Consider the following 27,703-nt stretch of genomic DNA (forward strand, 5'->3'; position numbering starts at 1 on the left):
TTCAAAGTAAAATTATTCATTGCTACTTTACTACATTTAAAAACATGGTTTTGTTTCATGATTTAAGATTAGATCTATAGCAGACACCACTGTTTAGTCAAAACGTAAATATGTTTTAGGTAAATTTTTGTTTGACACATCTTTTTCTTGGGAAATTTTAAGTCAAAGACAGAAGTCTGAAACTACATAATATAGTAAAATTTATGTATAAGTATTATAATATATAATATCTACTTATGGATATTTTAATTCAGTTAATACATTCTTAGCTTTGACTGATTTTAATGAAGTTGCTTCTTCTTAAATAACTTTTCATTTCTTAATAACTTTTAAATAACTTATTTGATAACTTTTAAAAGCAGATGCAGGACGAAGCGAGAAACAAAGCACTGTGTGTGGATGTTGACTTCAGATGAATGGTCTTTTCTTTCCAGAATACGGCAGGAGAATGATATGGTTGATTCAGCGCCTCAGTGGGAAGCCGTATTAAGGAGACAAAAGGAAAAAAACCAGGCGGACTCCAACAACAGACGATCCAGACACAGATCTCGCTCGTATGTGGTCTCTTTTTTGATTCAGAAACACTGAGCTTGAAGTGGCTTGCGGATTGTAGGGCAAATTGGGCTGTCTCTTTGAGGTCTTCTAAAGTAATTTAGTTCAACCATGATTATCCCATTGTTTGTTTGTCATATTTACCTTTTTATATTTGTGACATTCATTAACTGTGCTGAAGCCATCGAAGTTGGAGCATAGCCAAAACAGAATGTCATAAACAACAAGGCTATCAAAACCGTGTTTTGTTTTGTTTTTAAACAAAAGCAATCATTCAACTGAGTAAGTAGGAATAGTCTTTGTTCTGGAGCTTGGGTATTGGTGAAATACCTGCTGCTTCTCTCGGTTTGAGTCTGCAGAATTCTCTGAAGTCTTGTTCCAGATTAAACCAGATGTGAATATCTTCCCATCAAATTACCATTTGTGAGCAGGAGTCTGTGAGTGATTCATTACACCCGAATGGTGGGATTTGCCTGCTCCTTCCGTTGCTAGGCAATGCCTTGTGTGAACACAATTACCCCGTAACGATGAGATTGCCAGTCCCCCAGATTAATTTTCTTTTGGGCCGATCAAGTTTATATATATATTTTTTTTAATGTGTGAATCATTCAGATTTAGACTCCCAACCCCACTTCCCAAAGCATACTTTTTTAAAATAAGTGGGGACTAACTACCCATCCCTTTGTGATACTGGTTGGTTAGATGTCTGGTGTTGCTTACACATGGAAAGAAGGATAAGTGTCTCAGGGCAGTAGAAGGACGCTGAAGAATGGATGTAAAGACAAACTGTAGAGGTAGGTGAGGGAGCCAGGCAGAAGGGTGCCAGCTCGGGTTAACAGAAGCCAGGAGAGGACGCCGGAGGATACACCCCAGAACCCTCTGTACCTCTAAGAGACGCTTCTCAGTCTTAGATGCTTGTTTTGTCTTTTTGTTTCTATCAGTAATACATTATAATGATTGATGTCTGTTTGTTTTGTAATAGGAAATTTGCAAGTAGTCACTAAACAGTGTAGACCATTATAGATTTACACATTATTCCATAATGTTTTTGTTCTGGAACCTAACTAGAATGTTCCATTTAAAGAAGAAGTTAGGGGCCACCTGGTGGCATAGTGGTTAAGTTCATGTGCTGCACTTCAGCAGCCTGAGGTTCTCAGGTTTGGATCCCGGGTGCGAACCTAGCACTGCATGTCAAGCCACACTGTGGCAGCATCCCACATAAAATAGAGGAAAGATTGGCACAGATGTTAGCTCAATGACAGTCTTCCTCAAGCAAAAAGAGGAGGATTGTCAACAGATCTCAGGGCCAATCTTCTTCACAAAAAATAAATAAATAAAGCAAAAGTTAATGAAAAGTTTCCTCTTGGCTACTGCCTCCTCCTAGCTCCATTAAACAAGAGAGCTTTAGATCTGGATGAATCAACACCTCATTGAAGACAATTTACCCAAAAGGCACAGAACCCTAAGATCAGGTGCCAACATAGTCATAGGTAAATCTTTTGCCACATGTTTTTCCCTTTCCATGTAGCATCTTTTTCTATGGAGGACTTGTAATGCACAAGGTTTGGTGACTTGGTATTAAATCTTAAAAACAGCATTCAGTTTTTCTAATCATTTCTAAAGCACTCTAAATTCAATTAAATGCCAATAGTAAATTTCATTTATTAAAAAAAGGGGAGGGTAAAATAAAATTAGGAAAAATTCTATACAGAAATTTTGAAGACATCAAAAAATATTACTGGAAGCAATAGTAAATAAATGGAACAATTCATTTATAAATTAAATTGATAAATAGAATGATCCAAAGTTGTTGAGTATTATATTCAATTATATCCATTATATTGTGGGGCAAATATGTGGGCCTGGGAATTTAATTATTTTAATTGAATGATCTGAGATTCATATAACAGCCTAAGGAATAAACTTCTTTTTTAATTGAGATAACTTGAGGTGAAATTACATACAGTGAAATACTCTTGTTCTTGTGTACAAGTCAATGAATTTTGATAAATGTTTGTACAGTGTGTGCATCACCCCAATCAAGATATAGAATAACAGAAGGTCCCTCATGCTCCTTCTTGTCAGGCTCCACGCCCCATAGACAACCACTGGTCTGACTTCTGTCACCATGGGTTAGTTTTTGTCTCTTACTAAACTTTGTATAAATGTAAGAATACTCTTTAAATCTGGCTTTCTTTCACTCAACATAATGTTTTTGAGATTAATCCATGTTGTATGTATCAGTGCTTAGTTAAAATTTTTGAATAATACCACAATTAGTTTATCTATTCTTTTCTTGATGGGCGTTTGGATTGTTTCCAGTTTTTGCTGTTATGTTAAAAGCTGCGATAGACATTCTGTACAAGTGTACCTGTGGAGTATGTTATCTTTTGCCTTGGGGTAAATAACTGGGCGTGCAATTGCTGGGTTTGAGCATAATTCTAACCATATTTAATTTTATAAGAAACTACTAAAATGATTTCCAAAGAGGTGGTTATCATTTTACACCCCTACTCGCAATGTATGAGTGTTCCAGTTCCACCCCATTCATTCCAATATTTGGTTTTGTCTGTCTTGCTAATTTTAGCAAGTCTAGTAGGCTTGGAGTGGTATCCCATTGTGGTTTTAATTAGTATTTCCCTAATGACTAATGAAGGTAACCACATTTTCCTGTGCTCATTAGTTACTTGTATATCTTCATTTGTAAAGTATCTGTTCAAGTTTTTGCCCATTTTTAATTGTTTTTTTTTTTTTTTGTAGGGTTCTTTGTATATTCTAGATATAAGTTCTTTTTCAGATATGGATGTTGTGAATACTTTCTTCCTGGCTGCAGTTTGCCTTGTCATGTTCTTAAATTGTGTTTTGATGAGCAGACATTTTAAATTTTAATGAAGACCAATACATCTTCTTTTTCATTTGTAGTTTAGGCTTTTTTGCGTCTTAAATATTTGCCTACCCTAAGGCCAGAAAGATTTCCTCAGATCTTTTTCTAGCAGCTTCATAGATTTTGCTCTTATATTTAGGTCTGTGATCCATCTAGAATTAATGGGGTAGAGGTAGATACTGAGAAGTTTTCTTCCAGGTATTTATCCAGTTATTTCAGTACCATTTGTTGAAATGCCTTGGGGCCTTTGTTGAAAATCAGTTGACTGCTTATATGTGGGGCAGTTTTGTTTCATTGATCTATTCCTCTGTCTCTAAGCCACCATGTTGTCTTTGTTATTGTAGCTTTATAGTAAAACTTGAATCAGGCTGTGTAAATTCTCCAACTTTGTCCTTTTTTTCAAAAAATTTTAAGTTATTTTAGGTCCTTTGCAGTTCTATATAAATTTTTGAATCAACTTGTTAGTCTCCCCAACCTCCCCTCGCCGAAAAACTACAGGCTTTAGATTAGGATTACGTTGAATCTGTAGATCAGTCTTAAGAAAATTAATGTCTTATGCATCTGTTTAAGTCTTTAACTTCTTTCAGCAATATTTCATAGTTTTTAGTACAGTTATTGTATTTATATTATTAAATTTGATCCTAAATAGTTGATAGTTTAATGATATTGAACTTTACTTTTTACAATGTTATTTTGCAATTATTTGTTAGCATTTAGTAAAATGGATTTTTTTAAATACTGATATTGTATCTTGTCATCCTGCAACCTTGTTAAATTGACTTCTTAGCTCTAGAAGCTTTCTTTTTTGAAATTTCTACTTTTGTAGTCATTGTTTGTGAACAGAGACAGCTTTTCTTTATTTCTAAAGGAAATATTTATTTGCCTTCTATTTTTATTTCTTCCTTTATTGTACTGGCTAGATTCTTTCCTCAAATATTTGATATAATTCACCAGCGAAACGATCTCTGCCTGGAATTTTCTTTGTGGGAAGTTTTAACTTACAAACTCTTTTTTTTTTTTTTTTTTTTTAACAGATATTGGGCTATTCAGACTTTCTACTTGTTGGGTATAGGTTTAGGTAATATGTGTTTTTAAAAGAATTTGTTCATTTTATCTAAGTTGTCAAAAACGTCAGCAAAACTTTATTCATCATAATTATTTAGTATACTTTTAGCATCTATTGTGATATCATTTCTTTCATTCCTGATGTTGACAATTTGTGTTCTCTTAATTTTTTTCTTAATCTTTTCAGAGAACCAACTTAGGGTTTTATTTATTTTCTCTGTTATCTTTTGTCTGTTTCATTGATTTCCATTCTTTATTACTTCCTTCCTACTTCTTTTGTCTTCTATTTGCTCATCTTTTTTCATCTTCTTAAGGTGACTCTGATTTTAAACCTTTCTTCTTTTTTATTGTCAGTATAAAGTTATGTTTCCCTCTAAGCCCTGCTTTAACTATATCTCACATATTTTGATAAGCATTGTTTTCATTAGCATGCAGTTCAAAATAAATTTTTTTTTTAAATATTTTATTTTATTTTTTCTCCCCAAAGCCCCCCAGTACACAGTTGTATATTCTTCGTTGTGGGTCCTTGTAGTTGTGGCATATGGGACGCTGCCTCAGCGTGGTTTGATGAGCAGTGCCATGTCCGCGCCCAGGATTCGAACTGACGAAACACTGGGCCGCCTGCAGCGGAGCGCGCGAACCCAACCACTCGGCCACGGGGCCAGCCCCTCAAAATAATTTTTAATTTTGCTTGTAATTTATTTGACCATGGATTTTTTAGTAGTGTGTTGTTTAATTTTCAAACATTTGGGGATTTTCTAGATATCTCATTACTGTTTCTAATTTAATTCTGTTGTGGTAAAAAAAAAAAAAATCTGTAAGATTTAATCCTCTGAAATTTATTGAGACTTGTTTTAAGACCTGGCATGTGGTCTTTAGTGGTGAATGATCTGGTGGACCTGGAAAGAATGAACATCTTCAGTCATTGGGTGTAGTCCAGAAATGTCAGGTAGATCTAGTTAGCTGATAGTGTTGTTTAAGATAGTCTATGTCTTTTCTGATTTCTTTTTCTTTTCAGTTATTGAGAGAGGGATGTTAAAATTTCCAACAATGATTGTGGATTTGTGTGTTTCACTAAAGTTCTGTCAGTTTTTGCTTCACATTATTTTGAAACTCTGGTATTAGGTGTATACTTACTTGTGGTGTTTTTTTGGTCTTCCTGATGAATTGACCTTTTTCTCATTATGAAGTGTCCTCTTTGTTTTGGTAATACTCCTTTCTTCATGTCCACTACACACACATGTGTTGTATGTGTGTGTGTCTATAGCTATTAGATGTTTCTTATGCTCACATGGTGTATCCTTTTAATCTTACTTTAAGCCTGAGTATGTCTTTATATTTGAAGCCCATCTCTTGTAGACAGCATACAGTTGGGCTTGTTCTTTTTTTTTTTAATCTAGTCTGACTATCTCTACCTTTTAAAATGAATGTTTAGTATATTTACAGTTAATGTAGTTATTAATATTTTGGAGTTTAAGTCTACCATCTTGCTCTTTTTTTCTATTTATTCTATTTATTTTTTGTTGGTTTGTTTCTCCTTTCCTACTATACTTTGTGTTATTTGAATGTTTTTGGTGCTCCATTTTACTTTCTCTATTGATGTCTTACCTATCTATACTATTTTTTATCATTATTATTTTTAGTGGTTTCTCTATGGCTTACAGTTTGATTCCTTAATTTATCATGATTTGTTTAGGATTAATATCATAACATTTTACATAAAATTTAGAAACCTTGGAGAAATATAGTTCCTTTCCATTCTTTGTCCTTTGTGCTATTGTCATATTTATTTTTGCATGTTAGTAGCCCCACATTAGAATATTATTATCTTTGCTTAAACAGTAAGATGTTTTTTTAAAAAAAAATCAAGAAAAGAGGAAAGACATTTTATAGTTAATGCGCTCGGCAGAAAATCGCCCCCTAAATATGTCCATATTTTAATCTCCATAACTCGTGGTGATTTTATGTTAGATGGCAAAGAAGAATTAAAGTTGCAGGTGGAATTAAGATTGTTAATCATTTTGACCTTCTGCCAGAGAGATTATCCTGAATTATCCAAGTGGGCTCAAAGTAATCACAAGGGTTCTTAAAAGTGGAAAAGGGACAGAAGAGGGAGTCAGAGTGATTCATTTTGAGAACTCAACCTGCCATTGCTGGCTTTGAGAATAGAGTAAGGGGCCATGAGCCAGGGAACATGGGCTAACTCTGAAAGTTGGGAGAGGCAAGGAAATATATTTTCCCCTAGAGCTTCCAGAAAGAAATGCAGCCCTGTGAACACCTTGATTTAGGCCAATACCTTGAAACCTGTGTCAGATTTCTGACCTACAAAATTGTAAGATAATAAATTTGTGTGTTTTAAGCCACCAAATTTATGGTAATTTGTTACAACAGCAATAGAAAATGAATACAGTTACCACATGTTTACTGTTGCCAGTGCTATATTCTCTCCTCTGGATCTGACATTCCATCTTCCTTCTTTTAGCATTTCTTATCATACAGGTGTGCAGGCAATAACTTCTCTTAGTTTTATTGTATATGAAAATGTCCTTATTTTACCCTTTTTTGTAAGAGATGTTTTCACTAGCTATTACAAAATTCTGGGTTGATAGTTTTTTCTAGCACATTTTAAAGAGATTGTTCTGTTGTCTTCTGGTCTCTGTTGTTTCTGATAAGAAGTCAGTCTTCATTCTGTAGGCACTGTATGGAATTTCTTTTTTTCACTAGCTTTTATTTTTCTGTAGTTTGATGTTTTTCACCAAATTTGGGAAATTTTTGGCCATTATTTTTCAAATTCTTTCTCTCCTTTTGAGCATCCAGTTATATGTATATTAGACCATTTGCTATTGTCCCACAGGCAACTGAGGTTCTGTTCATTTTTTAAATCTTTTCTCTCTCTCTTTGCAATTTTGATCATTTCTAATGACCTATTTTCACCTCCATCAACCCCTGTTTTCCCCTTCTGTGGTCCAATCTGCTATTAAACCTACTCAGTGAACTTTGTACTTTCCTGTTCTATAATTTCAATTTCTTTATGTACTTTCCTTTTCTCTGCTGAGGTTTCAAATCTATTCATTTATTATGTTCCATATTTTTCTTTAAATTGTACATATTTATAAAAGATGTTTTAAAGTCCCTATTGGTTAATTCCTACCTCTGGGTCATTCAAAATCTGTTTCTATTGACTCCTTTTATTTTTTTGCCTAGATTATGGTTATGTTTTCCTGCCTCTCTGCATGTACACTAATTTTTCACTGTATGCTGGAAATTTTAGATTATATGGTGTAGGAGGTCTGAATTACTTGAATTACTTTGTCTTCCTTTGAAGACTGTCCAGTTTTGTTCCAGTAGGCAGCTAAATTACTGTTGGGTCCTCTTGATCTTATTTTATGCTGGTTTTATGCTTTGATGGGATGGGCCTTTTAGATTTTGTCATTAGCCTGGGATATGTCCTTTACTTTAGGCTTGGTCCTTATTCCTAAAGCCTGGCCTTTCTGAACTCTTGGTTGAATGCACGCAGTGCTTGGCCTGGCTTCTCTACCGTGGCTGCAACAGACCTTGTTCTCTTGCCACTTCACACTCTCTGGGGTCTCTGTTCAGCTCTCAGCCTTGCAGCAGCTTGCTCTGTTGGGCTCACCAAGTCTCACCCTGCTTATGTGTAGACTTAGTGCAGCGAACATACTCAGCCAACCTCTTAAGGAAAACCCTCCCATGCGGACTTCTGGAGTCCCCAGAGCAGCCCCCTTTTTTCTTTTATCCTGCACTGTAAATTTCAGCCTCATCAACAGCCTCAAATTCTGATCTCTGCCTTCACAGCCTTGTGTGTTGCTTCTTAAGTTCTGTCTCCCTGCACCACACTGGACAAGTGCCCCAGGGCAGAAAACTGGAGCAAATGGGAGCTCACCTTGTGCCTCCCTTCTCTCAAAGATCACAGGCGTATGCTCTCTGTTGCCCAGTGTCTGCAAAACAGTTGCTTAGTATGCTTTGTTTTATAGTTTTCGAGGATGAGAAGGTTTGTCTGATACCAGTTACTCCATTATGGCCAGAAGCTGAAGTTCAGAAATACTCTTTTGAGGTAGAGAAATATCTTTAAATTGGATATCGTTTCTATCAGATCAACTGAAATCAGAAAAGATTCTAATGGTACTTTAAATTTAAAATCTTATTTAAACTTTCTTTTAAATTATATCGACATGATTAAAATACCAGATCAGATAGCAGGTTGTCTCAGAACGATGCAGTTGTATGAGAGAACCCTGCTAAGAATTTGATGTTTATCTTTTTTGGAATTTATTTATTTTTAAAGATTTTATTTTTTCCTCTTTCTCCCCAAAGCCCCCCGGTACATAGTTGTATATTCTTCGTTGTGAATTCTTCTAGTTGTGGCATGTGGGACGCCGCCCCAGCATGGCTTGATGAGCAGTGCCATGTCTGTGCCCAGGATTCGAACCAACGAAACACTGGGCCGCCTGCCGCAGAGCGCGCAAACTTAACCACTCGGCCACGGGGCCAGCCCCTGGAATTTATTTTTAAAGCAAACCATAAGGAGATTTAGCAGATGTTTGTGATGACTTCGTAACTGAGCTTGATTAACTATATGGATGATATGGCCAAAGTGCAGTTAAAAAAAAACCTAAGTGCAGAAAAAGAGAATCTGTTTGAAGAGTAGTTCATTCGGAAGTTGCTCTGGCTGCTTGGTAAAAAGCAGATTGAGAGAGTGAGAAAGGAAGCAGGAAGAGCAATTAGAAAACTTTTGCAGTAGTCCAGGTGAGAGATGGTTTTAGCTCGGAAAAGATGGTGGTGGAGTGAAGAGAAGAGGATAAATACGTGTTTTGGAAGCAAAGCTGACAGATTCGTAGTGTGAGAGAAATCTTGAATGAATTTTAGCTTTTGGGCTGATCAATGGAGTGGGTAGCCATGCCATTTTACTGAGATGGGAGACTGTCAACATTTTTGTTTTGTTAGGTTTGAGAAGCCTAGTGGGTGATCAAATGGAAATAAGTAACTGGATAAATGTATTACAACTCTGCAAGAGGTTGTGTCACTTTATAAAGGACAACTGTGCCCTGGCTTTTATTTGAGCTGTGACATTAAAAACCTGAGGTTTGTTGACAATTAAGAAAATATCTGTTGGATGCTGTTGTCAGACTTCTGCCTACATTCTGGGCCTCCCAGTTTTAGCTTATTATGTAATCTCCGCCAGCTTCCATTGTCATCGCTACAGCACAGATAATACCATCCTTATGGGATTTTACTGGACATTAAGTCAGATCACATATGTCAAGTGCTTATGATATCATAAGTGCTCACAATTGCACTCACTATCATTAGTAAGTTCTCCTAAGTAAGGAGTAAGGCCTTAGTTAATCTTTAGAAACACTACAAGATATTTGATGTTTTTTCCTTGAGATGAGGAGGAGGTGAAAAGTGAAGAAGGTAGGGTGGGGCCAACTCACAAAAATTAGAATTTGGTCCTATGAGAGTTTAACTACTAGGAACCAGTAGAGCTTGTTTTTTAAAAGTCGAAACATGGCTAGAGTAACATCTGAGGAAAGTAATTTACATTGTTCTTCAGATATATTTATAAGTATATTTAGCATTTCAGATCTACAGTAAACCACTTCTCTTTCAATTACTCCCATATTCTTGAACTGCTATTGCAGTGTCTATAAATTGCCCATATGGAAGTATCTACTGAGGGTCAGAATGTTATGATACATCATTCATACATGATTCATTCATTCTGTTTTTTAATCCCTAATGATAAGCTAGAAAATCATATTCAATACTAGAGACATACAGTAGTATAAAATACAAAACCCCTTTCTCCTAAAAAACATTAAGCCGAAATATAATTGGGTCTCACCTAGTAAAACGTTGAGAAGTGTGTATAGTTCTATGTGGTACGTTTTTCAGCTGCATTCCCATGACATTCATGTTTACTTATCATTAGAAAAAAAGATCCGCTTCGATGAAACTGCTTTTCTATATGGGTGACCCTTTACTCATTGGGATTTTTGGAAGAGGCAGTGAAGCTAAAACAATAGTTCCCAGGTTCAACTTGTGTACGTAAGAAGGCTCAGGCTCCCTCTGGTGGCGATAATGTCATATTATTTTTATTGAAAAGTATTGATAATGTGGAAGATGCGGTTGTCAGGGTGAATATTCCTAGTTAAACACAAAGCAGAAGTCTGGTGCCTTAGATAAAGATTTAGCATGAAGCCCCTGGAAGTGACTCCTGAGTGATCTTCAGCAGCTGGGTTGCTGGGCTCTGTGGCTTCCTAAACCTTCGTTAATTCTGAGTGGGGGAGAGGGAAAAAGGGGAAGAATCAGATACCTCCTAATTATATCTATTCTGACCTCCCAGGAACATGGTGAGAAATTACTGAGCTATTTGCTAAGTGCTTTGGGTTCTTTAAATAAAGATGTTTTGTAAACTTACAGTTTCTTAGTAACATATCTTCAACTCTAAATTTCCTTTTAGAGCAGTGGTCAGTAGTAAGATCATAAAAATAATAAGTCAAATGCTGCCATATTTGTTATTTTTAGCATAGTAAGGTACACAAATTGTAGTGTATTATATACTCTAGTATAAGATGTCGCATATAGTATAGTGCAGTGTTTCCTAGATAATGTAACTGGAGTGTTTGGAGGTGAGGAAGAACACTGGGTGCAGGGATGGGGTTTAAACCCTTTGTGGTTTTATGAAGTATCGTTCTTTAGGGTTTTGGAAGAAAGGAAAATGATTTCTAAATGATGTCTCATCAAACTAATTTCCCTGAAAAATGAATATTAATTTAAAGTGGACTCTTGGTATAAGGCGTGGACGAGGGATGCTTTTGAAAAATATTGGGCTAATATTGGACCACATGTGTATTTTTTTATATATGTCGTACCTATGGACAACTCAAGGTTCTGTTGTTCTTAGGAACTTATTTCAAGAGTTCAAGTAGAACATCCGCATAATTAAGGGCCTGTTAATTAAGAAAAAGAGCTGTTAAAATTCCACAGCTTTCTAAACCCACAAAATGATGTTGAGCTGCAGATCATGGATTCATCCTAAATTATTGATTAAATGTGTGCAGATGTAAGCATAGAAATAGTATATTCCTCATTAGCATGTAGCCTGTGTTTACATTCATTAAATCACAGGTGGTCTAGCAGTAGGATGAAATTAGCATTTTTTTTAGTTTTGGAACTTTTCCCTGCCTTAAAGCTGTTTGAAACTGCTGGCCATTTCAGAACTTAGTTTAGTTAAACATATAACTATTATGGTGCTATAGAATTTAAACATATAGACTAAATTCTGGACTATTTAGGCCCAATATTTATGGCTGGATGGACTGATGTTCTCATTCGGGTTAAGATAACATTTCTGTTAATTCTTCTGAGATAGGAATGAAAGGCATTTCCTGTGGAATTGCAACGATAATAATTTTTTTAAATCATGAAAATAACCTTATGTTTTTTTCTTTTCTGATAATTAAGGTAAGAAATTCTTTTGGCTAAAAAAAATCAGACATGATAGAAAAGTATAAATATGAAAATAAAATTACCTGCAATTCCAACACTGAGAAATATCCACTGTTATCAGTTTTCACATGTTGTTCATGTTCACCATCTCTCACCTCTAGGCCTGGTATGGAGGTGGTGGGGGCCGTGTCCGCCTTGCCCCTCATTGTTCTCATTCTCCCTCCCTCTTTCCTCAAAGCACTCAGCTTTGAATCTCATGCCATAAAATTATACCACTGCTTGTAGTTTTCATCAACTGTACCCTAGGCCACACTTCCTTCATTCTTTTAAGATTTAATCCCTGCCTCAGTGTCATTCTCTCCACCTCTCCATTCTCTCTGTTACAGTATCCACATAATGGATCTTTACAGTAACTTGGCTGCTCAGTTCCTCCACCCAACCTTAGCTGCTTTACTTCCAGGTCATACCTGGTTTTCAAGCTGGGGCAGTTTTGCCCCCCAGGGGACATTTGGCAATGTCTAAAGACTTTTGATTGTCACACTGGGGCAGTGTTACTGGCATCAAGTGGGTAGAGGCCACAGGTGCTATTAATCATCCTACAATGCACAAGACAGCACCCTACGAAAACAAATTATCTGACCCAAAATGTCAGTAGTGCTGAGGCTGAGAAAGCTTGCCCTAACAAAGGTAGCCTCTCTCTTGTGCCTTCCTAAAATAAAGAGCTTCCTAACCTAGGTATTATTTAATACTTTAGCCTATTGAGTGACTTTCTGTGAGTATTCTTGGAGGCAGGAACTATATAGCTGGAGTACAGTTAGAACAGAACTATCTTTCTCTGGGAATGGAATAATAGCTTAGTGCTTTTTAATATTAACACCTTCTCTGGCAGTATCATTTAATGGGTTAACATCTTGTCTGGTGAATCAGACTAGCCAAATGTAGGAAAGGTAGATTCCAGGCAGGAAATCCTTCCAAAGCAGCATTTCTTAAGATTTTTTTTAAGCATACAGTTTTATTCTTAAAATCTACAATATCACATTTTATATGTCTGAGACCAAGGCTTCATCCCTTGTCCTCCATGTTTTGACTCCTTTTGAGTTGATTGCAAAGTATCTACAGACAGTTTTTTTTTTCTCCACAAGGGGAAAAACACTTAGTGAATTCAGTTGTTATAATGTAGCTTATTGTATTCTGTGGGCTCAGAAAGCCCTGCCAGAATGCCTCGGTGGTGCCCTTATTAACTGAGAAAAATGAGACCAATGATAATATCATATGTTGAAAATGATATTGAGCCCAGAAATGCTGACATGTTATGATGTAAAATTCCACAGGACAGAGTATATTGATGGCTTTGTTTAGCTCCAGGCCTTTTAATTGTTAAGGTTTGGGTCCTTTCTTTGGGACTTTATTAGACCTTAGTTCTCTTGAAAGGACTCAGGAAACCTTATTATTTTCTCATTAGGAAAAAAAATCATCCTGTGGCAACACTAGATTTCCAGTATTCGTTGCTATTATGGGGAGTGCGAAGACATGACTGCTGACTTGGGATTTCTCATTCCAGGAAGTTAAAGATAGTGGTATAATTTCTACTAGTCGTTCTTGGAGAAGAAGAGATTTGTGGGATCTATAGTCAGGGATGGAGAAGAGCATATCAAGAGTGACAGCATGAGCCACAGATAGGTCCAGCATTTGTGGGCCCATGCTTTGGCCCCGAAATGCGGCATCAGACGGAACATGAAAGGTGGGTTGGTGGCACATAGTCTGCCAGTCTGGGCTGTCCCGCCATTTTCTTTTCCCTTGTGGTTGCTGCTTCTAGGTAGCCATAGATTATGTTGGGACTCTTTCATATTAATAAAATCAGGATGAGTTCTTCTTTTTGCCTTTACTTAGAAATAGTTAGAAGGACGGGAAACAGAAGCCACCCAAATCATTCTTCATTGTAAATTCACCACTGGAGGGTGTGTAGATTTGCTTCTGCAGTTCTAAGCTCTATCATCAAACGAAGCCCTGGTTAGGGCTGGTTTTTATGTGATTTTTCTTAAGTGGTGCTGGCAGATGGATTATCTGGTGTCTTTATACTAACCATCCCTCGTTAGCTCTCCCTGCCCAGTCTTTTCTTGTCTGGTCTCAGCTGGCAAATAAGAACTTCACAGTCTGGAAACAATGTTGTAGCTCTGCTTAAGTTAGTTATTAGATTGTTAGATGAAGCACGTTTGCGGAGATGAGTGTTGTTTTCTTTATTTATAGGAGAAGCCCTGATATCCAAGCAAAAGAAGAGTTATGGAAGCATATTCAGTGAGTACTGGGTTATGTTTTTGCTGAGGAAGACTGGCCCTGAGCTGACGCCCGTGACCATCTTCCTCTACTTTTATATGTGGGATGCCTGCCACAGCATGGCTTGCCAAGAGGTGCCATGTCTGCACCTGGGATCCAAACCAGTTAACCCCGAGCCGCCGAAGTGGAATGTTCAAACTTAACCGCTGCACCACCGGGCCGGCCCCCATCCTCATCGTTTTAAAACCCATGTGGTTTTAAGGCATTTATAAGGAAGACCACTGACACCAAAAGGCAGCCTCAGACTGAAGCCTGTCAAATGGTCTTCATTGCCGTCATTATGTGGAACATGGTGCTCACAGGGGGGGTGCCTTAGCATGCCCACAGCCAGTCTACAGGCAGCCCTGATATCTCCTCTCCTAGGCCATTTAGCCTTGCCTCTAAGTGGGCCTCAGACAGGCCAATATTTTATAAATAAGTACCAAGGACAACAGGTTCAGAAGAAAAAAAGACACCTAGTGCAGGGGATAGGAGCAGATCTTTTGTAGGGAATGGAGGATGGCTGGAGCACCATCTACCTTCTGGAAATAGAAAAACTGGAAGAAAGTAGAAGAGCTAGAGGGAACATTTTCCTCCCATTTTTCCTTGAGTACATTCTAGTTTTTAAATCTTTGTTCCTGGCTTACATTTCTATTAGTTTTACTAACACTGTGTTTTGGGACAAGATTAGAAAAAAATGCACCTGTCAATTTCTCTATTCCAGCATGGCAACTTTAATTTTCTTGCTCTTTCCCTTCTAGAAAGGAACTTGTGGATCCATCTGGATTGTCAGAAGAACAATTAAAAGAGATTCCGTACACTAAGATAGAGTGAGTATGTCTTTGAAAATCTTTTCACCCAAGTTTTATTAGTACTTACAAGTGAGTGATCCATTTTTACTCTTCAGTGGTGTTCCATGCAGTGCTTTCATTTGTCTTGATGTTTTAACTAAAATTGAAAATAACGACAGGGAGAGGGGTAGAGAAGGGTGTATTAAAGCTAATTATTCTCCTTTGTACTTGTATAATCATTGTCATCTCCTATTAACTGCCTATTTGTATGTGGTAGGTACAAATGGGGCTTTTGATGGTTAATGTTAGCTTTAAAATATGTTTTTTTTTTGAGATATTCATTGATTGGCAACAATATTTCTTTTTATTATTTTAAAACCAAGAGAATTTGCTGACCATAAAACCCTGTCATATAAGCCCAATCTAAGCCCTGTCCTAGAACTAGGACATTGAACTTGCTTCATGAAAGCCTAATGGGATCCCTGTCATCCTCAGTGTAGGATGCAGCAGCAGAGGACCTATTTACTGTTTTCTGCCCTGCTATAATTGGTTAAGAGAAAGTGAGAGCCCGCTTCATTGCTTTACTTCCCTTCTGTAACCCAGGCCTCCTTCCCTCTCCAGTCAAATTGCAGGTTGGTACACACCCTGCCCACCTCCACCCCCACCCCCTCATCTTTAAGCCAAAGATTGAATTGTTAATGACAGGCTAGTTAGTAGCTAGGACAAGACCAGCTTTTTTTTGGTAGGAATACCATTTTGTCTTCATTGAAGATTTTTTTTCTTCCACACTTCTGGAGAGAACTCAACAATTGGGAATAATTTCATAAATATTTGGTAGTTAAAAAAATATACATATACACATATACATACAAATATTATAAGGAGTTTCACTTTCACGTATGGTCAGGGGAGCAGTTTTCTATTGTAAACTTGTGAAATTTAAGCCATTTGGGCTTTCCAAGCCCAGAGGTATCATGTAATTTTTGAAACTCTCAAAGTCATTATTCCTTTATGGTTTCAATGTTAAAGAAGAACTCCAGATTATCCTGTTCTGACTTCAGGTGTGTTTGTTTCTGTGTTTTTTGTTGCTTGTCCAGGACTCAAGGTGACCCAATCCGCATCAGGCATTCTCATTCGCCACGAAGTTACCGCCAGTATCGCAGGTCCCAGTGTTCAGATGGGGAGCGATCCGTTCTCTCGGAAGTGAAGTAAGTAGGCAAGCCTGAGGACATCATCACCTTCATGGCTCCAGAGAAGCACAGTCCAATAGAACTTTCTGCGATGATGGAAATGTTCTATATCTATGGTTATTGAGTATTTGAAATGTGGCTACTGTGACTGAGAAACTAAACTTGTAATTTTATGAGTTTAAGTTTAAATAGCCATGTGTGGTTAGGGGCTACCATACTGGACAACACAGATGTGGATCATACTGAAGCTGATTTACAGCACTTCCAAGCTATGTGCCGAGGCTTTTAGAAGAAAGGGAAAGAAAAACCCATGAGCTATGGTATTGTGAGTAATGCAGACGCATTTGAGGGAGGTTGACAGAAAAGAGTTTCTTTTGATCTGACGAAGAGTTTCTTTTTGATGGCTTTTCTTTTACTACAGCAAACATCAGATATTACAGTAGTTTGTTTCTTTGTGCTATTTTTCCTTTTGAGGAGAGCAGCCATATCTTAGCTTGACACACTAGGTCCCATATCTTAAATGAATATGTTAACTTAACAGTTATGCATCCATTTGTAAAAACACTACAGTCATGGAAATTCATGCCCTTGGGATTGCTAGTTGGACTGTTAACCATTAAACTCTGAACTAAGGCTCAAAACTTTGATAAACAATCAGTTGGGAGATGGGCTAGCCCAGTGGAGAAAGGTATTAGGCCAGTTTTGTTTGAGTTTTGTTTTGTTTTGTTTTGTTTATAAAATATAGAACCTGGCTGTCTGTAGCTCCGTAGGTTTATAGAAAAGAATAAATGGCCAATAAGTGTTTCTCTAGAAACAAGTCAGAAAGCCATTTATACAACACGGCACGGTAGGAAAAGCACACAGGAGCCATATCTATGTTTTATTCTTGGTTCTTCTATTTATTTGCTGTGATTTGGGGCAAATTACTTAACCTGTCCAACTTAATTTAATTCAGAAACCGTGATTAAATGCCTCTTTGTGTAAAGCACTGTGGTAGGCACTATAAGGAATACAAAGATATATAACACGTGCTTTCCACCCTATTGCTCTCTTCTAACTCAAGCTGTGACTCTAGGTACTGTCGCAGTCATTAATTCTAAAACTCGCTCTCCGCAGTTCAAAAACAGATCTCGTTCCTCCACTTCCCGTGACCCGTTCTTCCGACGCTCAGGGTTCTGGTGGCTCCACCGTTCATCAGGTTGGTGATGACAAAGTTTTAAGAAGGGGTTGTACTGATGACAGGTTGAAGAAGCACTTTTCTGAAAGTTCTTTTGGGGAGGTATAGTAATGAATCTGACTGCACTCTGAGACTCTGTTTTTTAAAACAACATGTACAAAATGTGGAAGAAGGAAGGAAGGGGTGCATGATCAAGACAAGGTCCAACCTTGGCCGAGTTACATTAGGAGTGAGAGCTAGAGGTAGTGCCAGGTCTAAAATGATATGAGGCTTGGGGCAAAGCCAAGGATAACAAAGATTGTAACATTGTTTGTCACCAGAATAAAGCAAAAATGCCTTCACTAATTAAAAAAAAAATACTTTTAGATATTTTTTGAGCCATAGAAACAAGGAGAAAGTGATAGACTCACAGGGGGCAGGTGTTCTATTGTTAACTGGTGGTAGACAGAAGAATTACTCAAGTCCTACTTTATTTCTGTCTTATTATCAAAGAGAATTATTTTCATTCTGGAAACGTTTAAACAGTGTAGTTAAAATGGAATTTAAGGACACAGCAAAGCTCTGACTGCCTTAACAAATTCAGTGTAACCCTCAGCCGGATTAGATACATAAGGGGAGCGCTGGGGCAAACATTTCAGCAAGGTGTTTGATGCCATCTCTCATGGTATATTTTTTAGTAAGATAGAAGAAGTGTAGTCTTTGTAACATTGCTGGATGAAGTTACATCTGGTTAAATAACCACTCTGAAAATAAAGTTGATGTTTATAATGGACCAGTGTCTACCCATTGTTTGCAGTGCTGTGGTTTTCAGTCTTTTATTGGATCACGGATCTGTTCGAAAAGCAATTATAACTACTGTCTTTTCCCATAAAAATGCATGTAAGCACACACACAGTTCTGTATATAAATTCAGGGAGTTCATGGACAACCTGACTAGGAACCCTGACTCCAGAGCATCCGTCATGCTCTGCCTTTTGTTTGTCCTGATTCATTTTTGTCAATGACTTCTGCAAGAACAGAAAAAGCCTATGCCGATTTAGGTTAGGTTCCCTAGAAACAGATTCTGAGATGGAGACTTGCACAGAGGAAGTTTATTGGAAAGCGCTTTTAGGATCAACACTTGCAGGGGAGTAAAAGGTAGGTTTGGGCAGAGGCAATAATGGAACTATGTAGTGTAGTCCCAGTAAAGGCATCACTAATCCCATGAGGAACTTGGGAGCTGAGATGGCCCTTCAAATTCATGCCACCAGGAGACAAGGGGGTTGGGCCTTTCCACACTCACTCACCATAGAGTAGTCACTGGATAAAGGGAGCCCCTGGTGGGGGCATGGCCTTGAATGGCTCTCTTCAGTTGAGGGCAGTTGCTGGGGAGGGGCTCAGTGTTGAGTTGTACAGCAGCCAACACTCCCAACAGCTGGGAGGAGGAATGCCTCAGTCTGGAATGGAGATCCGGGTGGTTAACCACAGGTTCCATACAATCTGCATGATATTTGATTAGATAAATCTGAGAGAGATAATAGGTTGTCCAAACAGTTTGTTTCAAGTCAACAGCACTTTTTAAAAATTACATTCGTGATTAGTAGTTTAGACTTTGCATTCAGACTGATCTGCGTTTGTGTCTCCTCCTCCCCACATACCACTTACGTGACTTGGAGCAAAGCGTTTAACTTCTAAGCTTCAATTTGTGTGCAATGTAGATAATAACCTGCCTATTAGGGTGGGTTACTGTGAGGAAGATTAATAAGCACTGTTATTTTTCAGAGCTTTTTTTGGTCTTAAATTTAAGTTGGTTTCAGTACAAATAGGAATTGTACTGTATTTTTGCTTTTCCAGCTACTCTCTAACTAATCACCATCACTTAGGAATCTCAAACATCTTACATTATACACATTACCTGTTGAAAGAGTAGCTCTCACTTTGCTGCACCCAAGAACAACTCACTTGTTCTGATCAATGGTGCTGAATCTAGGCTTGTCTTCTGATAAGTGGTGCTGAATCTGCCTTGTCTCTGGGGCACCTTTGATTTTGAACTCAACAAATATCTGAGCACATCTCAGGACTGACAGGCACTGGTCTGTGCAGTCAGCAAACTACAGCCCATGGGCTAAGTCTAGCCTGCTGCTTGTTTTTGTACAGGCCAGGAGCTCATAATGTAATGGTTTTTACATTTTTAAAGGGTTGTTTGGGGGAAAAAAAAAAGCGGGGGGACTAGACAACAGAGACAGGAGGTAGTCCACAATCTGACCCTTTACAGAAAATGTTTGCTGACCCCTGGCCTGGACATAGAATATAGAAGTAAACAGGCAAAACAATAAAAAAATTGGGTAAGCATTATGAAGAAACAAAGGCATGCATTAGAAAATCAACAGGTGACCTCACTTTAGGTAGACAGGGTGGTCAGAGGAGGCCATCTTAGAAGGTGACATGTAAACCTGAAACCTCGCAGGCGAGAAGGAGCCAGCCGTGTGAGACCAGGTGGAAGGCTGATGTAAGCAGAGGGAAGAGCATGGGAAGGAATGCTGAGGCTCGAGAGGGTCTGGGTGTTTGAGGAGCTGAGAGGGCACGTGGTCTGAGCACAGTGATTGAGGGGGAAGGAGGGCAGATAATGCAGGGCCTTAGATGCCATGGGAAAAGAGTTTGGGTTTTGTTCTATTTTCAGTGCCAAAAGAAAACCACTGATCTTGTTTCCAGGTGGAGAAGGGACTTGAGTGGCACGTGGAAGCAGGAAGGTTGCGTTTCTGGAGTTCTGCCATGGTGCCGGAGTTCTGGCAGTGGCCTGGCCTCCCTACACCTCACCTCGCCTTTTCATGCAGAAGGCTATTAAAAATAGGGTGGATTAAGGAGTTTGATTCACTTAGTGATTTCCTTGAAGTTTGCAGGCAGAGGGGACAGGTTGAGTCCTAGACAAACTTGCAAGAAGGTAGTGCTTGTTTGGGTAACCTCCCAGCTCTTTTTCTGGTGCTTCTTCTGATATATTAGGTCTCTATTCCCCTGCTAACCCTCATATGCACTGTCCCCTCCTCCTGCTTCCCTGGCTCTCTAGAAATCTTCTGTCCCAAACCGATAATGCCTCACGCTCCAAAATCACCTTGGTTCATACTCCCCATGCTCAGCAGAGTTGCTCCATCAGTGGTTCTTTGCATACCAGTAAAACAAATTAAGCCAGTCATAGGAAGAAATGAAAGATAATTTCTTAATGGGTGATTTATTTTCAGCCCAAATGAATCTCACAATAATAGAATTCTGGACAGTGTAGCTCATTAGGTGTGAGGATATGCTATGGGGAAGTAAACATGCTTGTTAGCCACATCTACTGACAGGTTGGGCCATCTCTAAAAAGAAGTCAGAGCAGGCAAGCTAAGCAGAGGAAGGAACTGTGTGGGACACTGTTAGTGTCCTTCTCAGGGCCTCTACCTGTGGCTGTGGGAGATGTACATGACCCAATTCCAGAGGTCCTGGGTGTGGTGCCCAGGCCCTGGTAGCTAGGCTCCGTGCTTCCCCGTTGTGAGTCCCTCATAGTCTAAGTCCCCCCACCCCAGCTGACAGGGTACTCTAACTCCACGTGATTGTGTTGGAACTAGAAACACAACCCCCTGGGGGCCCCCAGGGCATTGTGTTGTGGGGTTTCATTCAGTGACTATTGAAAATATAATCAGGGAAGATTGTAAATTACCCCCAACTTCCCATTCTCTTCATCTCTGTGCCCCTCCTTGGAAAAGTGGGAGGCCTGAGAGCCTGGTTGAGAAATGGCTACAAAGGAAATGACACTTAATTGGGGGAATAGATTGAGATTTATGCCTAATTTTCATGAATAAAATTACGCATGTTAACTGTCAGATTAAGATTTTAAATACATAATCTTCATGTTATCATAGTTGTTAACTATTTAAATAGAAATTTGTTGAACAGCTTTTCGGTATTATGAACCTTTCTATTTTATAACTTGACATCTTAAATGTAAGAAACGTAGTAATTTCTGATTAATAAAATTGGCTTGCTGTATTTTCTTCTCTGAATCTTACTTTCTATATTTTTCAAATATATTTTCTTCTAGAGAAGAAATGGGTCTAAAGATAGCCTGATTGAAGAAAAATCTCAGACATCTACAAGCAGTCTGGCTGGAAAACACACAGCAAAAACCATAAAAACCATCCAAGCTTCACGCCTGAAGATAGAGACTTGATTCCAGTGAAGACGGGCTTGGGACAGGCGAAGGGAAGGGTGTGTGTGCCACCTTTACTTTGAAACTGTGAATTACAATTACTCAGATACCTTGGACCTGCAGAAGTTTCTTCAAAAGAAAACATTGAGTCTGTTGCTTCTTTTTAAGGTTTGACTGCAGCATATTTGTGCCGAAGGGCCTTTTGATTTGGTAACTGGAAGGATAGTGGTCTTGTAAAAACTCTTTCACTTGATGCCATATTTTCTTTCCTGGAAACCCCAAGTATCTTGTGTCCACCACAACCAAGACCAGATGCTTCTGATCAAAGTTCTGGAATCCTCGTCTGCAGCTGACTAGCTGTGCAATAGTACACCGAAGGGGATGAAAATGTTCTTCCCAATCCTGGGTGGATCTCAGACTGCACAGATGTGTGAAGACTGAGGCTTGCCTTTCAGACTGCAGATATTTTTATTCATATAAATAGGATCTTTGTTAATACTGTATTTTGTGGCATTAAGTTCCACTTGTTATTTACTAATGTAAAAAAGTTTTTGTTTGTAAGTGTTGCTTTTAATTTCTAGTGTCATTGTCTTGTGCTTTCAGAAAAAAAAAAGCTGTCTGTGGGTTTCAGTTGACCTCAGCTTATAAATTCATGACCCTCAACCTCAAATGGTCCCTCCACCCTGCTTGGCTATGTACTTCTCCCCTATTTCAGACCTTTCCTCTCTGCAGATGACTTTGCAATCTACTTAAAAGGGAAAACAGAAACACTCATGCGGGGTATCTTTTATCTTCCCCTTACCAAACCTCTCCTCGGCTGCCATCAACCCTCATCCTTTCCTCCTCCCCCTCCACCTGTGCTTCGGAGCCTAGCTCCTTCAGCCTCCCTGCCCCTGCTCTCTCCTGTATTAATATATTCAACCTCTTCCTCCCAGCTAGATCCTTGCCACTTGGTTTTAAACTTTTAAGACTACCATCTAAAATAAACCAACCAACTTTCACAACCATAAATCCCTCTCCAGCTACCATTTCTCTCTCCAATTCTAAATTTCTTGGAAGGATTATCTGTAGCCGGTGTCCTCAGTTCATCTATCTTCACACTGGTCCAAGATGGTTATCTCTTGCGTAGACAACTGTAGTAGCTTCCAGTTGGCTCACCTGCATCCCCTTTCTTGCAAATGTAAATTTCTAGCACAGACTTTAACACAGCTGTAAGTGTTCTGGCATCTTACCTGTTCAGCCTCTTGTTAACACTCTGAGCTCCCATAGTGGACACCTTACAAGCCTTATTAAGCACTCTTGTCTAAATCAGGGCACTTAGTGGGCAAAGCAACTACAACTGCTGTAAATCTAGACTTACGGTCATATCCTTTTTCTAGCCCTAGGGCTCTGCATATGCCATTCCCCCAACTTTGCCTTGCAAAAGTGCTACCTACCCTTTAGTCACAAGTCTGCACTCTCAGGTTTCCCTGATTTGGTCAAATCCTATCATGCATGGGATTTGTCTCACAAAGGCAGTTTTACATTTGTGATGACATCTCCAACTGTAAGCTTCCAGAGGGAGCAACCGTGTCTCGCTCACCATTGTGTCCCCAGGTCCTGGTACAGTGCTTTCAATAAATTTTTTCAATGCCTAAACACACTATTTGTTCTTTCCTACAAAGTGAAGGCAAAAAGATATACCAAACTTAAGTTTAGTCTAGTAAGAAGAAAAAAAAAAAATCGCAGTGACACTGTCAAGCACACCTGTGACCTAGAAACCAACCAGTCCAGTTCTTCATGCATGAGGTACTTCTCCTTGGGCCTAGCATAAGCCTGTAGTTCATCATCTTATTAATCATATTAACCTTAATGGCTGAGATTTAACAATTTTGACGTTGCTGGAGGAGAGAGAAACCCTTCCTTTGATCTTTCAGTGAAATAATGCTATTTTCTGGGAGTTAATCACTTAATACACAAACCTCCAAGAAGCACATTAAATTATTTATTCATAGCCCCACCATTTAAAATGTGTATTTATGGACTGTCCAAGGGCAATAATTTCAATACACCTCAGGCTCCTGGAAACTTTAAATGATCCAAGCAACTCCTGTGAAGATCAAATTTTCAAATTCCTCACCGAAGACATCCTAAAAGAAAAAATAAAGCATTCAATTTGACAAGCAAATATTTACCTGTATCACATCTTAAGATCTTGGTAGTAAGCTCAGTACACACTTCTGCATCACATTAAGTTATGCATTTCTGGACTTGGCCTTAAATCTCAACATAAAACATGCCAGAGATTTGGATTTTCAAAAAAAAAAAAATTTAGCTACTACACATAGAAACGTATCAAGATTTCAAAAGTAAGCTGAGTAAGGCTATCCCATTTGCAGTTAAAGTCACCCTGTTCGCTACAGATGTAGCAATACTAATATTAATGAACCATTAATACCCAATTTAAATACCCACTAGAGAAAGCACCCAATCTAGAAAGGTGATAAACACCCATTACAAATAACTGCTTTGTGACTAAATTTCTCCTTCAATATCACCTACCTTAGGTCAGTCACCGTTGTGCTCCCAGACACTACTCGGCAAGTAGCAGTCTATGCTTCCAGCAGCCATCTTTCACCTTAACAAAAATTAATTAAAACCGGTTTAGAGAAACTACAAACGTTGGTTGACTCAGGATCACTTGTGTAAACACACTAATATAAGACCATAAACTGTTACTTATGCAGCTTCTACACCAAAGATATCAAATTCAAGGGCAGGAAAAAAGCTGCCAAGTGTTTAGTTTGCGCCTTTTTTGACACCACATTCACTAGTTTCAAAAGTGAATGGGCAACACAAAGGCTACATGAAAACTGGCTGCGGACGGCTGCATGTGGCACAAAGCTGCTGACCCTTCCTCAACCGGCTCAGAGGAATAATGAACTCATCCCAGCTCCAGATATTCATTTAAGGTTCAAAATCCGACTAAGGAATGAAAATTGAAATACAAAGCGTCTTAAAAAGTTAATCTTAAAACTTGGAGACGACTTGTCTTTCTTGCACTAGCATGAAAACTCACCTGCAAAGTTGGTGATACTCATTCGATTTCTGCCAAGTTCTGCGCCTCGAAACGGTTGTCAAGATCTAAACCTGAAAGGCACTTTCCTTGTGCGCCGACGGACGTCACACCGCGGCAGGGCGGGCACGCAGGCAGTCGGACGGTGAGGCCTTTCCCCTGCACACGAGCGAAATCCTCGCTTCTATTAAAAACTCCCCGGCATACAGGGGGTGACCAACAAACTTAAACGCATTCAAACCCATCTCCCTACTTCCCGGCGCGGGGATGCAGGAGCGCAGACTGGGGGCCGCTCCGGGGCCCGCTGAGGTTCCCCGGACAACGTGGCCGCGGCCAGACCCGGCCACTGTCCCCAACGTGTTCAGGGCCCAGAACCTCGGGCCAGCAGGGCCGCCGCGGGCGCGTCCCCAGGCTCGGACGGCGCGAGTCGCTGCCCGGCGTCCTGGCCGTCGGAGGCCCAGCGCGCCCACAAACACTCGCCATCCCTGAACCACGCGCACAGCACATCCCGACCGGTGCGCGGAGGCAGGAGAGGCCGCACTGCCCTCCCACAATGCTTTTCTACAACTGGAAGGACCCACTGTGCGGAGGGCGCGGGGAGAGCGGACGGTACCATCGGCCGCCGCGCCCTCGCGAGCGCCGCCGTGTGGCGGGAGGGCGAAGTGCCCGGTGATTGGCCGTGCGGCGCGTCTCCAAGGGGAAGAGGAGTGAGGGGCGAGGGTTCGCCCCGCCCCTGGAGTCCTCTCTGCGTTGTGTGACAGTTCTTGTGGCGGAGAAGGAGGTTTCATCGAGTGTGGATACCCACCCACCCTGCCTCCCAGTGTCAAGAGCACATGGTCCGCGCTGAGCTGCGGGTGTAGCCCAAAGGACTTGAGACCTCGTGTTCTGGGGGAGGACAGACAGAGTTCACCGTCTCCAGCTGAGGAAGAGTAAGAGTCTTTCAAAAAATATTTATTGAGTACTTACTATGTTCAAGCTCTGTCCTAAATGTCTGGGAGTCAGGGGTGAATGAGATAGACAAGATTCCTGTCTTAATTCTAGTTGGGCGAGAAGGACACTGAACAGGTAGCATGGACGCTTTAAGTCCAGATAGTGTACGTGCCAAGGAGGAAACGAGGGAAACGTGACCGAGCAGCGCTGCCCAATAGAAATATACTGCGAACCACTGTGTCATTTTCGGTTTTCGAAACGCCACGTATAAAAGTAAAAAGAAACCAAAAAGAAACTAATTAACATATGTTAAATATTATCATTTCCACATGTAATCAATATAAAGTTATTAATGATATATTTTGCATTCTTCTATTCCTACCAACCCTTAACAGTCCGTCGTGTAGTGTATACTTCCAGCACATTTCATTCAGACTAGTCACATCTCGCGTGCTCAGCAGCAGGCTTTGGCTAGGGTGGCTGGAGCAGCTTGGGGAGTGCAGAATGGCACGAGATGCAGCGGAAGAGATGGGCGGATGCAAATCATACAGGACTTTCTTTTTTTTTTTAAAGATTAGCCAATATGTTTTTTTTTTTTTAAGATTTTATTTTTTCCTTTTTCTCCCCAAAGCCCCCCAGTACATAGTTGTATATTTCTCGTTGTGGGTTCTTCTAGTTGTGGTATGTGGGACGCTGCCTCAGCGTGGTTTGATGAGCAGTGCCATGTCCGCGCCCAGGATTCGGACCAACGAAACACTGGGACGCCTGCAGCGGAGCGCGCGAACTTAACCACTCGGCCACAGGGCCAGCCCATACAGGACTTTCTATCTGTGGTAAGGTGTTGGGATTTCATGCTGCAATTTTAGAATTGATTAATTATTATCACAGAAATAAAGCAGAGGTGTTAATTGGTTTTCTGCCTGATAGCCAGAACTCACTGAAGGGACAAGACTGCAGGGAGATAGCTGTATGATAATTCCTTCCGTCTCCTTGCTCCTACAAGTCCTAGCAGAGACTCATCCAGAGACCAACATCCCAGTACCTTTCTTTGTTCTTTGAATCTTATTGCTGAAAGAAAGGAAGGGAGGGAGGGAGAGAAGAAAGGAAGGGGAAGGAAGGAAGGGAAAAAAAGGAAAGAAAAGAAGGAAGAAAGAAAGAAAATTCAAGCCCACAGCCCAGTGGTCATCACACAGGGACTAGCTTGAATGATAACATCAACTTGGGGACAATGGAGACATACAAAATTAAGTGTGTAATGATCACAAGAAGGTGAGTAACTCTAAGACCTTCATTAGGAAGTCACTAACATCTGGGGGAGAGAAAGTTTGGGGAAGGAGGACACTTGCAAGAGCGTCATTTGAAGACACTGAAGGGTACAGTGTGGGGATTATGACAAACTTCAGTCTTGCCTTTTGCTAGGGAAAGTCAGGGAGAGGAAATTTCCTTGGGTTGGAGCAGCCAGCAGGCCTTGGTTTAGATCCAGCTGTAAACCTGTTCCCTTAGGTAAGTGACCACCTCTCTGAGCCCAAGCTTCCTCATTTACAGGATAATAGCTATACCCATGTACCACACAGGTTAGTTTAAAGAATTAAGAAGGGTTTGTGGAATCACCTAGCCCTGTATAGTGCATAGTGGCATCCAATAAATGACTCTCATGAGCTAGACTTTTCTTCGTGTTTACCACCACCCCGGATATGGAACCTTCTTGGGCTGAGTTCTTAAGGAGAGGAGAATATGCTGCGGTTTTTCTTTCAATGGCTTGTTATTTTTGCTCCCACCTTGCTCTTTCCTATGTCCCCTTTACATCTCTTCCCTAAACTCTGGATAGTTCAAGAATAAGTAGAGGGGAGGTGTTTGTTCCAATTATTGGATTAGTGTTGGTGTCAGGAAATCAACTCTGAATTCTTCACCTTCCTGTCTGCTTCAACCTTATACTTCCTGGTAAGGAAAACCCAATAATTAAGAAAAGGAAAGCCAAAAGGACAGGAGAAAAAGATAAGAGATATTTTCTACCTAGTTTCCCCTCCAACCCTTGCCTGCTAGTGTCAAGACACTTTATAAGGAGGTACAAGCTACATGCAGCATTAGTACAAACATGGAAGAACCTAGGTTTG

General features: G+C 39.7%; 2 protein-coding genes and 1 non-coding gene across 7 annotated transcripts in view; 1 reads left to right on the forward strand and 2 right to left on the reverse strand.

The window, feature by feature from the left end:
* The window catches only part of EPB41L4A (erythrocyte membrane protein band 4.1 like 4A), a 248,940-nt gene extending 225,696 nt beyond the window's left edge, over positions 1–23,244 (forward strand). For 3 of the 5 annotated variants that reach the window (XM_070517605.1, XM_044780099.2, XM_070517607.1), the window contains 6 exons: positions 435–554; positions 14,219–14,266; positions 15,046–15,114; positions 16,173–16,283; positions 17,382–17,463; positions 21,497–23,244. In XM_070517605.1, coding sequence (XP_070373706.1) covers positions 435–554; positions 14,219–14,266; positions 15,046–15,114; positions 16,173–16,283; positions 17,382–17,463; positions 21,497–21,625 — 559 coding nt within the window. In that variant the 3' untranslated portion in view covers positions 21,626–23,244. The remainder of the gene's footprint in view (positions 1–434; positions 555–14,218; positions 14,267–15,045; positions 15,115–16,172; positions 16,284–17,381; positions 17,464–21,496) is intronic. The other 2 variants (XM_070517606.1, XM_070517608.1) reach the window with 1 other exon arrangement.
* Positions 23,245–23,566: 322 nt separating this feature from the next.
* On the reverse strand, positions 23,567–25,852 carry LOC106832316 (uncharacterized). Its single transcript, XM_044780100.2, has 3 exons — positions 24,663–25,852; positions 24,146–24,221; positions 23,567–23,733 (listed from the first exon to the last, which is right to left on the reverse strand). Exon 1 carries the CDS (start codon positions 25,445–25,447, stop codon positions 24,767–24,769), a length of 681 nt encoding a protein of 226 aa, XP_044636035.1. The 5' UTR covers positions 25,448–25,852; the 3' UTR covers positions 23,567–23,733; positions 24,146–24,221; positions 24,663–24,766.
* On the reverse strand, positions 24,314–24,447 carry LOC123289992 (small nucleolar RNA SNORA13). The gene has a single exon (XR_006534274.1). It is a non-coding gene; the product is annotated as a small nucleolar RNA SNORA13 (small nucleolar RNA).
* Positions 25,853–27,703: the final 1,851 nt, after the last annotated feature.

Source organism: Equus asinus, chromosome 9 (assembly GCF_041296235.1).
Source record: "Equus asinus isolate D_3611 breed Donkey chromosome 9, EquAss-T2T_v2, whole genome shotgun sequence".
In the NCBI taxonomy this organism is placed as follows: Eukaryota; Metazoa; Chordata; class Mammalia; order Perissodactyla; family Equidae; genus Equus; species Equus asinus.